The 15582-nt window shown below is 59.1% G+C and overlaps 2 protein-coding genes across 2 annotated transcripts in view; one reads left to right on the plus strand and one right to left on the minus strand.

The window, feature by feature from the left end:
- Positions 1 to 3646, minus strand: part of Plxnd1 (plexin D1) — a 32331-nt gene extending 28685 nt beyond the window's left edge. Inside the window, exon 1 of the mRNA XM_010637991.3 lies at positions 3533 to 3646. Within this exon, the coding sequence (XP_010636293.2) occupies positions 3533 to 3646 (114 nt within the window). The remainder of the gene's footprint in view (positions 1 to 3532) is intronic.
- A 3043-nt stretch (positions 3647 to 6689) lies between these two features.
- On the plus strand, positions 6690 to 12600 carry LOC117284485. Its single transcript, XM_033759672.1, has 4 exons — positions 6690 to 6730; positions 6946 to 7392; positions 9114 to 9230; positions 11938 to 12600. Exons 1-4 carry the CDS (start codon positions 6690 to 6692, stop codon positions 12113 to 12115), a joined length of 783 nt encoding a protein of 260 aa, XP_033615563.1. The 3' UTR covers positions 12116 to 12600.
- Positions 12601 to 15582: the final 2982 nt, after the last annotated feature.

A 15582-nucleotide genomic window follows, 5' to 3' on the forward strand; every position in this document is an offset into this window, starting at 1 on the left:
GCACCCCTGGCTCCGCCCCCCGTGCCTGTCCCGCCCGCCCCACGCCGCATATGGTCCTCCTGACCGTTCCCCACCCACTTCCTCATCACCCATCCGAGTTCGCCGGGCGTGGTCCCTGTCTCCGCCCCTCTGGTCCTGGCCTCTGAACAGCACCCCAAGGCCACCAGACGGGGATCCCAGCTCCTATGGACGGGCTGGCAGGCTGTGGGGTTCAGGGACCCAGAAACGCTAGCGAAGACGCGTATGGGTCCCTGGAGCTGCGCCTTGCCGGCCCGGCCAGGCACTACCCATGTTCCGAGAGGACCCACGACGGGGACAGGCGGCACCCAGACCCCCTCCCAGACCGGGCTGTTGCTTTTCCAGCCTGCAGATGGGGAAACTGAGGCCTGGGGGTAGAGGGCAGGACCCCAGTGTTTGGGGCCTGATGGCCCTGGCCGTGCGCCCCACCCTGCAGGAAGGAAGGGCAGAGCTCTCCTGTGCCCAGCAGCCGGGGCTCCCTGCACTGGCCGGAAACTGAGGCCCCTAGCATACCCGGCCAGCCCGGGAGGGGTCCTGCGCCGTGTGTGAGGGAGGCGATGCCACCTGCACCCCTCCCCCTGCTTCATCTCTGTGCCCCAGCTCCATCTCCTCCGCCCTCTTCCCTCCTCCTCCTCCTTCCTTCCTTCCTCTCCCTCCGATCCTGCAGCTCCCCCCACAGAGCCCTGAGGAGAATGCGCTGTGCTCACCACAGCCATTGTCTGGCCCTGGACGACTTCCTGCCTCTGATCAGGACTGGGGCCACCATGGGGGTGTCTGGCTAGGTTGAACTCGGGAATCAGAACGGCCTCCTAGCACGGACTGCAGGGAGGAGGTGCTGTGCTTCAGCAGGCAGGGGCGTCCCTCTCTGAGCCTCAGTGCTCTTGCCTGTAACACAGGAACCATCCTACCAGGCGAGGTGGCTCACCCTGTCATCCCAGCACTCCAGAGGCTGAGGCAGGAGGGTCACCCTGAGTTCAAGGCCAGCCTGGAGTGAGACTGTCTCAAAGAAAAAAAGGAAAGAAAGAAATGAGGCCCATTCTGATGGCCCCTTTACCCATGGAAAATCAACCGCGACACCCGGGGAATGATCCCGAGAGACCATGGGGCGCCGAATGCCATGGGCATTTGGCAAACCCCGGTCCACTAGAGGTCAAAGTCCAGGCCAGCAGGGCCACCCTCTCCACACCACCCCAGCAGGGCTGGGTCTTTGAGCCCTTTCCTGGGTGGGGGACAGAGAAGCACTAGCAGGTAAAGCCTCGAACCCAGACCTGGGCTTCTGGTGGGGCAGGGGGACAGAGGAGGGAGTGCACCCCAGGTCTTGGCCTGCTGGGTGCCAGGGTGCCCTTCTGAAGGGGTTTGAGGGGCCGAGAAGGTGAGTGGCTGGTGCCAACTCTAAGCGCCTGTAGCTGTGGAAAGTGGCTGTGGTGGCTGGTGGCTGTCACTGACCCTTTTCAGTAGAAAGAAGAACTCAAGCCCCACTGTGACATCAGCTTTCTCAAGTTTGCGTCCAGTGCCTGCCTCTTGCCATGCACACAGCAAGGGGAATTTCCTCAGAACCGGCGCTGGGCTCGGGGCCACAGCGATGTGGGACGTGTCCCTGTGCAGGCTGGAGGTTGGTGGCTGGGCCTCCCTCGCCCACACCGTCTCCAGCCCTGTCCCCTCCATGCTCTGGCCGCCCTAGCTGTCCAGAACAGGGAGGAGGAGGGTGATAGCAGCGACCAGGAAGGGGAGGAGGTGGAAATGTTTTTCTTCTTCGACTGGAAAAAACAACAGTGGGCCGAACTGGCTGGAGGAGGGGTCCCGCCTGCGCCCTGTCCCTGTCTGCCTTGTGCCCCAGCCCTGCCTGCTTCCCCACAGGAAGCTCCTGACTCGCAGTTCCTCCCTGCTCCTTGTGGCCAGGAAGGTGTTGGTGACGAGGCCGGGACATGGCCCCTGCGGCTTCCTGCAGACGGCTGCTGTCTGCCTGCCGCTCGCCCAGCCCTGACCTGGTGGTGCAGAGCCCGGGGTGACCACAGTAGCACCTCTCTGTGAGCCTCACTTTCTGTGATATATGCCACAGGGTTACTGGAGTGGGAGCGATGCAGAGGCTCTGAGAGGCCCCGAGGCCACACGGTGTCTGTCCCTTCCTTGTGGCACTCACGCCAAGTCACAGATGTTCCCTGCGGGCCCCAGCTCCATGGAAAGCCAGGCTTCCCCTTCTGTACCCCACCCCCAGTGCCAGTGCACCCTTCTGCCACCCCTAGGGCGCAGGAAATGGTTCTCGTTCCCAGGCGTGAGCAGTGCCCTCTGACAACCACGTCCTTGCCCTCTGTGGCTGGGGGATGCGCGCCCACGGCAGGCGCATGGCCTGGGCCCGACCTTTGTGCTCTGTGAGGGGACAATGGGCAGCATTCTCAGACGCCCTGTCATGGGCCGCTTTCCACACTGAGGCCCCTGTCCAGTGCCATGGTGAGGGTGCTGGCCCCACCCACATCCCAGCCCTGAGACAGGACCGGAGGAGGCATGTGGCATGCGGCATGCGGTCCTACTGTGTGTGGCCGCTTCCCGGCCGGGCCTTGCCGAGAGCCAGACTGGTGGCTGATGGACGAGTAAACTGAGGCTGGGAGGTGGGGCACTGGGCCTGTATCCTGGCTGGGCAGGAACCCAAGGCCCAGCAGTGGCCAGGCCTGGGGCTCGGTGATTGCACAAGGCAGGGACTGAGCCCCCCGCAGAGGGGAACTGAAGCTGCAGAGAGAGCAAGTGGTGATGGCTGAGGGTCCCCGGCCCCTCCGCGGGCACCCAGGCCCGAGCACCTGGCGAAGCTGATTTATTTAAACCTTCAACAGCCCTACCAAGAGAGCAACCTTACCCCACCCACTTATGGGTAGGGAAACCAAGGCAGGGGCCGTGCCTTTTCCACAGCCACCAGCTGGCAGGTGGCACAGCCCTGCTTTTCTGTTTTTGCCCTGTCTGGGAGGGGACTGGGCCTGGCGCTTGCTGGCAGGCACTGAGCACTGGGCTTAAGGATTGAGGTGGGGTCTCTGAGCTCCAGCCTGGCACACATGCCCTCCAGCCCACCCTGGGTGGCCATGAGGACAGAGCTGTCACCCCACCAGGCCACCCTGAGTGACACAGCACAGATACTGCAAGGCCCCATTTGGGCTCTGGGACTGGAAAGAGAAGGGAGGGCAAGGGATGAATGCCCACATGGTGGTGTCCAGAGCCTGGCATGGACCAGCAGGTCCTGGTCTCCCTAGACAAGCTCCAGGCAGATGTTTCCTTTCTTGCTCTCCAGTGAACTTGTGTGGGTCTCTGAGGCCCAGCCCACAGGCCCCCTCCTGGGGAAGTCTATCCTGAGAACTCCTAGGCATCCCTCAAGACCTTGTCTAAATGGCCCTTGTTTAAAGTCTTCTTGGAGCCCTGTACAGTGTTGGGAGCCCCTCACCCCTCACCCCTTCCATCATGTTGCTGTCAACAGAAAGACAAGTCTTCCCAGGGGCCAGTAGCTCTGCCACGGTGGGACGAAGCCACCCACCCCAGGATAAACCCTCCTGCGGACCAGACGCTCTGCGCAAGTTGTGCTATTGACCACGCAGCCCCAGGGACTGCAGGATACGGAGGTGTAGTTAGGGAGGGGCAGAGAGGCCATGGCGGAACCAGGGAGGACCGAGGTCTGGGGCTCCAGGTGTGCACAGCTGTACCGGATGTGCGTGCTGGGCTGGAGAGTGGGATCCACTGCCGGAGGGGCCAGGACTGTCGTATGCCTCAGGGCCTCCCTCACCGAGGCCCCAGTCATTCCTGCTATCCCAAGACTTCTCCGGGGCTTTAGGGTCCGTGAGTCACCTGACCTCTGCTTAAGGGACTTCCGTGTGCCATCGGGTGATGACCCCGGCTGGCCTAGGGCGTTCCAGACCTTAACTCTGGACAGTGCAGCCTCTGACCTCAAGTGGTCCAGCCAGACCTCGGACTGTCTCGCCCTGCCCTTGAGTTGTCCACTCCTGGCCCTTGAAGGTCTAGCCCCTGGCCGTGGGTGGTTTAGCCTGTGACCCTGAATACCCGCCCCCACCCTGCATGTTCCAGCTCTGGCCTGAGGCTCCGCAGCTCAGTTGCCTTTCCCTGGCCGAGCAGTCTGCTAAGGAACTTGGAAGTGGTTCTTCAGGGACTTTTGGGTGACATCACTGCTCCTTACTCAAAAGCGGCCCTGCTGACCGCAGCCAGCTGTCCGGGATGAGCCACTGTCCTCGGCCTGCACTTCCCCATGCCTACTGAGAAGCTGTGCCCTAGAGGCCCAGAAGTTCCTGAGCCCCCAGCTGGATCCCTGTGTCCTAACCCCTTGTCCCTGGACACCCTCGCTGCCCCGCACTCCAGCTGGGACCTCTGGTCTTGCAGCAGCTCCCTCCCCAGCCAGGTGCATCTCAAGCTGGTCTGTGCAGGGCCCCTGTGTCCCCTGTCACCGGCAGCAGTGGGCATGGCAGGCTCACCAGGGAAGACGGATGGTGGTGTCCCCTCCACTCTCTGGGCCCCACTCGTCACTTGCTGCTGGCAGGGAGGGCCTCGGCCCCTCTGCAGGCTCTCAGTGGGGCAGCGGCTTGGCTGGTGGTGTCTGCAGGTCATGCCCATAGTGCCCAACACAGGCCACAGAGATGGGCACCTCTGCCTGGCACATGGTGGGAGCCAGGCCTACAGGATTGGGCTGGGGAAGCCCTTTCATCTGGATAGAAGTTGCCAGTGTGTGCAGAGTAGCCACCCGGGCACAGGAGTTATGGCTCTGGCCAAAGGGAGAGGCCTGGCCACGCAGTGCTGGGGGTGACTGTGGGCGGGGTGGCATGTGCAAAGGTTCTGGGGCCTCATGGTCATGGCTCTGGCCCATTGCCTCGTCTCTCAGCAAGCGGGAGAAATAGAGGCTGGGTACTCTTGGGGCCTATGCAGATGCTCCAGGTCCGGCTCTGACTTCTGCTGTCCCTGCCAGTTTCTTCCAGGTGAAAGCGCCCATGCCCCACCCAAGTGGCTGTGTCCCCTGGCCGACCAGCAGGGCCGCAGCTCTATCATGGGTGTCCCGATGACCCCACTACCCAGGGAGCCCAGAATCCTGTCCCTTCCCCCACCCGCTGTCCGCCCAGCCAATGTTATTTCCCAAGGGTCCTTTCCCATCCACTTTCTGCAAGCTCAACCCCCAAAGCCAACTTGGGTAAAGGGGGTGCCGCTCCCTCACCCAGGCTCTGCATGCCTTGTGGTCTCGGGCTGTGCAGCCCCTGCTGGTGGGCGATGCCTGCTGTGTGGTCTGTGACTAATATCTGCAGAGGGCACAAGGTGCCCACGTCCTGCCCCATGGGTGACGGTGGCCATGGTGGCCAGGAACGGCTCCTGGTGACCTGACTCGCGCAGTCCCTCCTGCCCAGTGTGAGCAGGAAGCAGTGCTCCCGGAGCCGGAGCCGGGGATGCACCGGAAGGCGACGCCACTGCAGGAAGCCGGTGGGGGCGGGTGGGGTAGCAAAGCCGGCGAGGTCAGCATCATTGTCCTCCACACCTGGGGCCTGCAGTCACTGTCACCCTCACGAGCAGAGGAGCTCCTGGGCCCACCACAGAGGCCAGGACCAGCGCGGGTCACAGGGACACAGCAGGGCAGATGTCCCTGGATCCCACGCCTGCTGAGGCCACCAGCACATAAAAGCAGTGATGGCTGCAGGGCCGTGCTGGCCAGGCTGAGCTCCCGGTGGGGCTGTTCCTCCCACTCTAGCCTGGGGCTCCAGGCACCCCGGTGTGGCCGGACCGGGTGCACCAGAGTACAGGCCCCGTGGGCAGCTGGGCAGAGAGCAGAGGGTGTGGGTGCTTCCGCTTCCTCTTCCTCTCTGGTGGGCGACCAGGCCTCCTCCTCCAGCCTCACTTCCCCCTTGCCTGGACTGGGCACCACCTCACCAGGGTGTTGGCACTGGGCCCCTGGGGGGATCCCCCAGGACACGGGGCTCAGGAGAGGCAGCATGAACCCCCAGACACATGACCTCTGGATGGGGGGTTGTGCAAATTTTCTGTTTCCCTCCAAGAATTATTTGCATTAAAAATAAACTCAGAAGCCAGGCATGATGGTCTACCCCTGGGTCTGGCACCTGGGAGACAGGCAGGATCACCAGGAGTTCAAGGCCAGACTGGGCTACGTAGAGGGACCCTGTCTCAAAATAAATAATCAAACAAACAAACACACTTGGAGGAGAGGTTACACACTTGGGATATGTACTTCTAGCAGGGCAGAGGCTGAGGCATGGCTGTGACAGCCTGGACGGAGTGGTCCAGGGCACAGGGTGGTGGGCGGTGGGGCCACTGGGGCTGTAGCTCCTGTCACCTCCCCTCATCCTGAGGGACAGATGGGCAGGGAGCCAGAGGAGGCACCCCCTGTCTGGTCACCCCAAACCCTCCATTGTTACAGCTCCTGGGATGGTACTGGTGGAAACCCAGCTCCCCAAGACCCTTGGGCTGTGCCTCAGTTTCCCTGGTAGTTGGGAGGCACTGCTGAGGTATCATGTGAGTATCAGCTGCTGTCTGGTGAAAACTGGTCTTGGGGTTACACATGCACCTGAGGTCAGGAGCAGGGCAGGGACACAGAGCAAGGATGACGGCCCTGCTGTCTGTCCTTGTCCTCACTGGCCCTTGGCCACCATGGGCTGGGCTTGGGACTCCGTCATGGGGCCCACCCCGTGATGGGTGGTGAGGCTGGGGGGCCCACAGGGGCCGCTGGGAGGTGAGGAGGCCTGTGGGACGGGGTCCCTGCCTCAGCCCTCACTGAGGTAGCTCAGCCAGGGGGCACTGTGGTCTCCATCTCACAGCGGGGAAACTGAGACCCAGGGAGGCAGACTCCTGGCCCGGGGTCACACGAAGTGGACTCCAGCCCCGCTGTGCCCCTGTCCTCACCAGGGCCTCCATTTGAGCCTAATCCACCCTCTCCTTTCTCCTCAGCAACCCCCACCCCACATCGCAACCCGGGGTGACAGAGAGCTCTGAATCCTCGGTGGGCATCAAGAGCAGCGCCTGGCACAGCTCCACACAGGCCAGGCCAGCGCGAGAACCCTGGTGGGCAGTTAGGAGGGGCAGAGGACAGGATCCCCGCAGCCCTCATCCTCTGCAGGCCGGAAGGAAGCCCAGGCAGGCGTCTGGTCCACAGCTCCCCGATGAGAACCCGCTCAGAAGGAAAATAACATCAGTGCCATTGTCTGGACTCCAAATCCTGCCTGAGAAACAAAGCCAGCCCCACGGCAGCTGGGGTTCCCCTGGCAAAGCCTCAGCCCGGTGGCCTCATCAGGGCGGCACAGAACCGCGGGGAGAGGAAGGGTCAGCACCTGCAGTGGAGACTCCCATGTCCCCCACAAGCCCAGAAGTCACTGCCAAGGGCTGCAGAGGCGGCCGGTAGGCGCTGTCCCCTGCACATCTGGCCACTTCTGCTCATTCCTGGACAGCTGCGTGTGGCTCTCGAATTTCAACCCACCTCCCCCTGACTGCAAGTGTCCACTCCTGGACCCGCCCCAGGGACCGGGTGAGGGGGACAGGGTGTGGCCCACGGGCCTTGGCTGCCTGAGACCCCAGGCTTGGCGGGAGGCCCCCAGGGGTTCCTGTCCTGCTCCGACCTCTGGGGCACCTGGTGGCCGCAGGATCCATGTGTGAGGGGCTGCCATGCTGTGTCCACCTTGGCCCCTGCACAGTGCCCATCTTGGGGATCAGAGCACCTCACTGACTAAGCCCAGCCTGCTCTGGGGTGTAGGACCTGAGCCCCAGGCACGGAGCTGGCAGCGCGGGGTGGCAGGACCCCAGGACCAGCCGCAGGGTGAGGCCCTCCTCCACCCCCTGCCTTCCCTCTGACTCCCAGGGGCCCTGCTGGGCTCTGCCAGTGCTGAGCCAAAGGCGCTGGCCCGAGTGTTGGTCTGGGCTCCAGGCAGGCTGGGTGGAAATAGGCACGAGATGTTTGTCCAGGAGCCTGGCCAGGCTGGGAGGAAGGAGGGAAGGAGGGAGAGGAAGGGCCAGAGCGGACAGGAGCCGGGTCAGCGGCCACCTCGCCCTGTGCACCTGTAGAGGCAGGCAGCAGCCGCCGGACGTGACAGCTGTGCGGGGACCCGGCCTGCACAGAGGCGTCGGGACTCGGGGAAGGTGGACACCTGCGGGCACCCGAAGGGGCCAGCTTTAGAGTGGGGAGGAAACAGTTCTCTGTCACTGTTTCACTAGCTGGTGGCACTTGTCATGGCAGCCACCTGACCCCAGAGCCCCTCTGCCGTAGTCGATGGCTGGCATCTCCCCCAGCAGAGCCCATCCCTTCTCAGGGCACTGCCTCTCAGCACCCAGGTCTGTGCCTGCGTGGGTATGGTGGGGGGAAGGTGGCACTAGCCTGCAGTCCCAGCACTCTGGGAGGCTGAGGCAGGAGGATGGCAAGTTTGAACCCAGTCTGGGCAACTTAGCAACTTGGCAAAACTTGTCATAAAATAAAGGCTGTGATGTAGCTCAGGCTAAGGCCCCGGGGCCCCTGACTGCAGGGAACAGAAAAAGGCCCTCCCTGGCTAAGGCGTCACCCAGGTGTCATCATGCCCCAGTGGGCAGCACCTGGGGCCAGAGCGGCACGCGGTAGGAGCACAGGGAAGACCTGCCTGAGGCAGAGGGCAGCTGGGCCTGGCGCTGTGCCCTGTCCGGCTCATCGGCCTGGCAGTGGCTTCTGCAGCCCTAGTCTGGTAGGGAGGCTGGGCGGCCATGGAGGTGGCACCTGGGGGACCCAGCCCACGGCTTCTGACCTGGGGACACAGAGCTGGCAGTGAGGGAGGAACAGGAAGCTGGGGGTGGGGCCGGGGAAGGTGGCAGTGACCCTGCCATCCCATGATGTCCCCTCCACCCCGCGATGTCCCCTCCTCTCAGGTCGGAGGGCACGGCACCGACTTCTGGCACAAGGGCCCAGTAATTCCCACACCACGGGCCCTCAGTTCACAGCACCCAGGGTGAGGTGCCATCAGGAGGAGTCACCTGGGGGAGGCTGGCACCCGGGCCCAGACGGAGTGGTTCTGAGACGCCTGTCAACCAGGCCACGCCAGACGAGGGCCCCAACCCTGTCAGTGCTCACCCACACCCCTGCCTGTCCCCCTTGCTGTCAGGTCCCAGTGGCGGCCGAGCCGGCAGACCTTGGCTGCGGTGCTCGCCTGGGTGGTCGCTTGTGACCCAGAGCAGAGTCTGCTTGCAACTCCTGTGTCACAGGCACATCTCGGTCTCAGGTGGGCTCTGGACTGGGACCCCCTGTACCTTGGCTGGGGCAGGGAAACTCAGGACACCAGTGGTCCCTGGCTGGGGGCTCCAGAATCCACACTGGAAATGTGGCTGAGATAAAGGGGACATGGCCGAGGCCGACAAGAATGTGGGACGTGGGGACTCTCGGGGCAGAGCCAGGCAGCCATTCTGGAAAACCGACTGGTTTCTCTTACAGAAGTTGAACACAGACACAGGCAGCCCAGCGCCCGACAGCTGCACGCTCTGCTGGGTGCAGCCAGCTCTCCTGGACACGTCTTGTTTTGGCCACTCGTGGGGCCCTGGGAAGGGCAAAGTCCAGAGGACAGGAAATGTGTTGACCTGGGCTGGGCCAGAAACTGGGCATCGGCACTTCCAGGGAGCTGGGAAGTCTGAACTTGTGGAAACTTTATGGGGCGTGATCATGAAACAATCCACCAGATTTCATTTTTGAGAGCTGTCCAGTTCCTCCTGTGTGTAAAACACATCCACCCCATCTGGGCACAGTAGCCCAGGCTTCTAATCTCAGCACTCTGGGAGGCAGAGGCAGGAGGATCCCAAGTTGGAGTCCAACTTGAGCAAGACTCTGTCTTAATGCAAACGATAGTTTTTAAAAATGCCTGGGGATGTAGCTCTGTACAAAGGCTCTGCGTTCAATCTCCAAATACAACACAACATAACACAACATCCTTCATGCCAGTCGGGCTATGCCAGGCCTCGGGGGACAGAGCTGGGTCCTGTGGCTCCTGGCCTCTGGGACCGGTGTGGGGACCCAGGAAGGACTCAGTCTCTGCCTCCCCTCCGGTGCAGATGCCCCCAGCCCCCTGGGGGCACTGGTGCCCCTCGCAGGGGGCTCGAGTCTGGGGTGGGAGGATGTAGGGACTCATGATGGGAGCTGCGGGCTGAGAAGCCCACCAGCCTCAGTTCACCCATGAGGGAGGCAGGCAGGCATGAGTGTGCTTTTCCACATGGCCACCAGGCGGCGACAGAGACCGCGCGGTGCCTGTGCGAGTCCACAAACCAGCAGTACCTTCTGGTTTTTGAGGACTGACTGGGTCAAGGGACCAGGGACAGAGTCAGTGCTGCTGTTCCTGGAGGGGAGGTGGCATGTTCGGCCTGCCTATCCCTCATCACCTCTGACGATATTTCACTCCTCTTTCTACCAATCTCCCTCTCCCTCCCTCCTTTCCTCTCCCTTGCCCCCCCCTCTCCCGGCCCCTCTCCCTCTCCCTCTCCCTCTCTCTCTCTCTGAGACAGGGTCTCACTTTGTAGTTTAGACTGGCTCTGAACTCACTATGTAGCCCAGGCTGGTCTGGTCTCAAACTTGCAGCGATCCTCTTGCCTCAGCCTCCCTAATGCTAGGATTACAGGCAGGTGCCACAACACACAGCTCCCTAGTCACCTTATTTATGTTCAGGGATTGGGATTGAACCAGGGCGACTGCCACCACCCCACACCCTCTCCTTCTCACTGTGCCTCTGAGACAGGGTCTTGCTGAGTGGCCCAGGCTGTGCACCAGATTGCTACCCTCCTGCCTCAGCTTCCTGAGTAGTTGGCATCACAGGTAGTGCGCTACAGTGCCTGACACCCTTATTTATTTTTTCATCTTCATTTATTTTTTTACCTATTATTTTACATTTATTTATTACTTGTTGCCCAAGGGAGACTTTCAGGGAGTCCCCTGCCTCCTCTCTGGAGTCACTGGGATCGCAGGCATCCACCTCTGTGTCCTGCATCTTTTTAATGGTTTTCGTTTTATGTTTGCAGCATGGGAACAAAAGCCAGGGTCTAACGCCTGCTAGGCAAGTGCTCAGCATGCGCTGCCCCTGGCCCCTCCCTTTATTTTTTGTATTGTTATTTTCACCTTTGTTTAGCTGAGGTTTATTCAGTAAGGCTCTCAGTCTGACCAGGTGAGCGGCGTGGTGTCTGCAGAGGATCCGGGGAGCTGCGAAGTCCGGGTCCAGGTCACAGAGGGCATCCTCTCTTCCTTCCTAGGATGTGCCCAGGGGCCCACCCATGGCCGGTGTGACACCTCTGAGGTCCCCTCCGCGACCAGTGGGGCTGCCCGTGCGCTGTCACGGCCCCGCCCCTGGTGTATATGGGGGCGGTCATGGACACTGCGGGAAGACCGCTCTTGGAGGAGGCGGGGTCCAGGGCACAGGCACAGGTGGGCTGGGGTGGTGACATGCAGGGGCCCAGCCAGGGGATGTGGGATTGGGGGCAACGCCCATTCACCTTCGTGGGTACAGACCAGGCTCCACCTGGACGTGCACATCTGACAGACACCCCTCAGACCCTCACCCAAGGCCCTTACCCTTCTCGTCTGGCCTGCCTGGGTGGCCCTGGCGGCCAAGTGACCGTACAGTGATGGAAAGCTCAGCCTGATGGGATCCGATGGGGACACAGGGGTGGTGGTAGGGGCTAAGCCGTCCCCAGCACTCAGGGTGCCTTCTAGGAGTGAGGCGGACCCGGGCTCTGCGTGGGGCCAAGAACACAGCAGGAGTCCCAGGAGGTCAATGACTGGTGGCTCTCAGGGCCACACACACGGTCCCAGAGCACAGCCTGAGGTAATCAGGCCAGAGGGCCACTGCTTAGCGGCCTCTGCTCTTCTGTGACCAGAGCCGAGCACCCAACCCAGGGCTGCGTGTGCAGGCCTCTTGGCTCCTGCCTGACTGTGCTCATTTTCCCTCTTCACAGTGACCTGCTCACACCAACTCTCTCTGGTCTCAAGCTCCACAGCCCCAAGCACAAAAGTGACAGAAGTGAAGGCCAACCTGGTCCCCAAGGGAGGGGCTCTGCGGCTGTGTCTCAGGTCCCTTCTCCTCTTGGGACAGTGTCAGACACCAGCAACCTAAGGAGGAGAGGGTCAACTTGACTCACAGCCCTGGGTTTCATTCCATGGTTGGCCAGGGCTGGCAGAGGACAGCTGGTCCCCTCAAGGCTGCTGGGAAGCCCAGTAGGAAGGGAGGAGCCGAGCCAGGCCCAGGGTTTTGCTTCCAACCAGCGCCACCTCCTGACAACGCTCAGCCATGAACGCATGATCGATGGATTCACAAACACCGCACCCCGTGATCGAATCCCCTCACGAAATCGCCACCTCTAAACACATGAGACATTGGGGGACATTTGAGATCTAAACAGCAGCTGATCTTACATGTCTACCATTGCACATGTCCCTGGAGGCAAGTGACAAGTTAGCTGTGGCGATAGAGTTTACTGGCTCATGACACCAGAGGCTCGAGAGACAAACCCGGACTACAGGCACAGCTGCATCCAGGAGCTCGCCTGCCTTTATCAGGACCCCGACTCCCCTCTCTGTGTCTTGCCTTTGCCTCCCTCCCCGGTGACTTCATGCTTCAGAGGATGTGGTCCTGGAGGCTCTGGGTGCAGGTAGTGACTCTAGGAAGAGCCCCTCTCTCCCAACACGGCCAACAAGAGTCTCAGGACTGACCCTGATGCCCTGGCTCAGACCATTTGTTCACATTTGTTGGGGTCAGGACCATGGATGGAAACTGTAGGGAAAATAAACCTCTCCTCCTTTAAACTGTGGGTGTTGAGTATTTTGTCGTAGTAAGAGGAAAGTGGCTATGACATACTGATACTGAGACTGGGGATGTTGCTGTGACTGCCTGGCAATGTGGTTCAGAAGCCTTTGGAAATGGTTTGTAGGAAGAGTTTGGAATGGTTTGGAAATGGAGGTTGGAGAAGGCTTAGAATATTGTAAGCAGAGAGACTGGTGGAAGATTTTGTTTTGTTTTTGGTACTGGGGATCAAACTTGGGACCTTGCACTTGCAAGGTAGGTGGCAGCACCACTGAGCTAAATCCCCAGCTCTGGTGGAAGATTTTGGTCGGAGCTCAGAAGACCAGGTGCTGATAGGAATATGGACAATCAGAGCCAGATTCAGAAGGTTTCAACTGGGAATGAGGACTCCACTGGCAGTTGGACTGCATGTGTTACACTCTGGCAGAAAATGTGTCTACATTTTGCCCATGGCCCGAGACTTTGTGGAAGACTGAGATTAAGGGCAGTGGACTAATTAAACTGAAATTTAAAGTATCTTGATATGCTTGTATCTAGATGTTCCCCCAAAGCCTCATGTTCTCATAGGTGTGGATTTTTTTGAGGTGGCTGGATCTGGGGTATGTGATACTGGAATTAAGGATGTGTGATAACTAAATGGTTTAGCATAGTTCTGGTGTGGATACTGGAAGTCCCAGCCTGCATGTGGATGGCACCAATAAATAGGCTTATCCTGAATGGACTATGAAGACAGAGGGAGAAGCAGGCTGTTTCTTTGCTTGCCTTCTGCTTACCATGCCATGGACTGTTTCTCCTCTGTGATGCCCGTCTGCCATGCCACCCGCCTTGGAGTCAGCTGATTATGGACTGAAACCTCTACAGACTGTGGGCTGAAATAAACCTTTCCTCCCTTAATGTGTGGGTATTGAGTATGTTTTGTCTCAGCAATGAGAAAAATAACTAAGACATAGCCCAATGTATAGGCTTAGCATGGGTACTGCTGGCTGCCTTTATCCAGATCTAAGTGAAAATTTTGAGCAAAAAGCAGATACGAAAAGTTTGTAGTTTCATCAGAAAGAAAGCACATGCAAATTTGGGCCCATGGTAAGCATGGCTGCTCAAATACTAAAAAATGATGGAGGAGGAGCAGGAGGGGGAACAGGAAGGGGAGAAGGAGAAAGAAGAAGAAGGAGAGGAAGAGGAAGAGGAAGAAGAAGAGGAGGAGGAGGAGGAGAAGGAGAAGGAGGAGGAGGAAGAGAAGAAGAAGGAGGAGGAGGAGGAGGAGGAAGAAGAAGAAGAAGAAGAAGAAGAAGAAGAAGAAGAAGGAGAAGAAGAAGAAGAAGAAGAAGGAGAAGAAGAAGAAGAAGAAGAAGGAGAAGAAGAAGAAGAAGAAGAAGGAGAAGAAGAAGAAGAAGAAGAAGAAGAAGAAGAAGAAGAAAAGAAGAAGGAGGAGGAGGAGGAAGAAAAAGAAGAAGAAGAAAGAAGAAGAAGAAGAAGAAGAAGGGGAAGAGGAAGAGGAAGAGGAAGAAGAAGAGGAAGCCACCAAATACTTTGCTTGAGTACAGCAGCAAAGATGACTTAGTGGTATCTCAGGAATAACAAGACTCTACCCTTCACAGGCTCAAGGATGCAAAACTATAAAGCCCTCATTTCATTTGAGAAGAGTGTCTGTGGGCCCCCTGATTGAGAAGGGCTGCTTAGGAAATTGGTTCCCTGGGATTTGTTTCATAGGGCTCAGCCACCCAGACACTCAGAGACCACTACAGCCATGATCCAAGGGGGGCTGGCTACTGCTAGAGCCGGTAGCAGACCTTGGTGTCATCCATGTGGTGCTGATTTTGTGGGAATGCCGAATGTAAGAGTTGACTTCCACCCAAATTTCAAGGAAGGCCTGGGAGGCCAGGCAGTGAGACCCTGAGAGGCAGTGTGGGAAGTTGTAAGAGTGAAGCCAAAGCTTCAGGGGAGACCCCAGAGTGTCAGAGATGCCAGGGACATGGATCATCTGTAGGAAGTGGGTGGATCCAGCCCGAGAGGCCATGAGGGCTGCAACCAGCAGTGGCACAGGGGTAGGGCCACCCAAGCCCTTCAGAGCACACATCTCTCCACAACCTGCCCTAGGATTTTATGTTTGCCTGCTGGATTTCAGCCTTGCTGTGGTTTGATAGTCCTTCTTTTGGGAACAGGAATTTTTAACCTGGGCCATTGTATGTTGTAAGTATTTAAGTTTCTTTTTTATTTTTACAGGGACTTACAGCTAAGTTTACCTTGAGTCTCAGAGGAGACTTTGGACTTGGACTTTTCAGCAATGGTGGAACTTGCTGGGACTTTACAACTCTTAGAGATGACTAAATACATTCTGCATAATGAGATGGACATGAGGCTTTTGGGGGCCAAGGGTGGAATGTTATGGTTTGGATTTGAAACATCCACCCAAAGTTTCATGTGTTTAGAGTGTGATTTGATCATGGGGGCGTCATATGCATCTGAAGATTCACCCATGATGAGTTTGCAGCCCAGTGTGCTGTTAGGAGGCAGTTGTTGGGGCTGTGTCCTCATCCTGCCCCTCCTTTCTCTGTCTGCTTCCTGGCTGCAGTGGGTTGAGCACCCTGTCCTCTGCCAGTCTCCTCTGCCATCCTGTTCCTGCTTTGGAGCCGGCTGACCATGGACTGAGACCATGGGCCAAAACAAATCTCTCCTCCTCTATACTGGGGGTGCTGGGTATTTGTTCCAGCCATGGGAAAGTGGCTAAGACAATATTGTTTCTTTTCTCTTTCTGTGGTGCTAGGCTGGAACCCGAGCCACATCCTGGCTCTCCACTTGG

This window comes from Fukomys damarensis, unplaced genomic scaffold (genome assembly GCF_012274545.1).
Source record: "Fukomys damarensis isolate Sample0158 unplaced genomic scaffold, DMR_v1.0_HiC HiC_scaffold_37, whole genome shotgun sequence".
Classification (NCBI taxonomy): Eukaryota; Metazoa; Chordata; class Mammalia; order Rodentia; family Bathyergidae; genus Fukomys; species Fukomys damarensis.

Coding starts and splice junctions, on each gene's coding strand:
- LOC117284485 (XM_033759672.1), top strand. CDS start 6,690: ATGGGTGGTGAGGCTGGGGGGCCCACAGGGGCCGCTGGGAG. Junction 6,731..6,945: donor CCCACAGGGGCCGCTGGGAG/GTGAGGAGGCCT, acceptor CTTTCTCCTCAG/CAACCCCCACCCCACATCGC. Junction 7,393..9,113: donor AAGGGCTGCAGAGGCGGCCG/GTAGGCGCTGTC, acceptor CCTTGCTGTCAG/GTCCCAGTGGCGGCCGAGCC.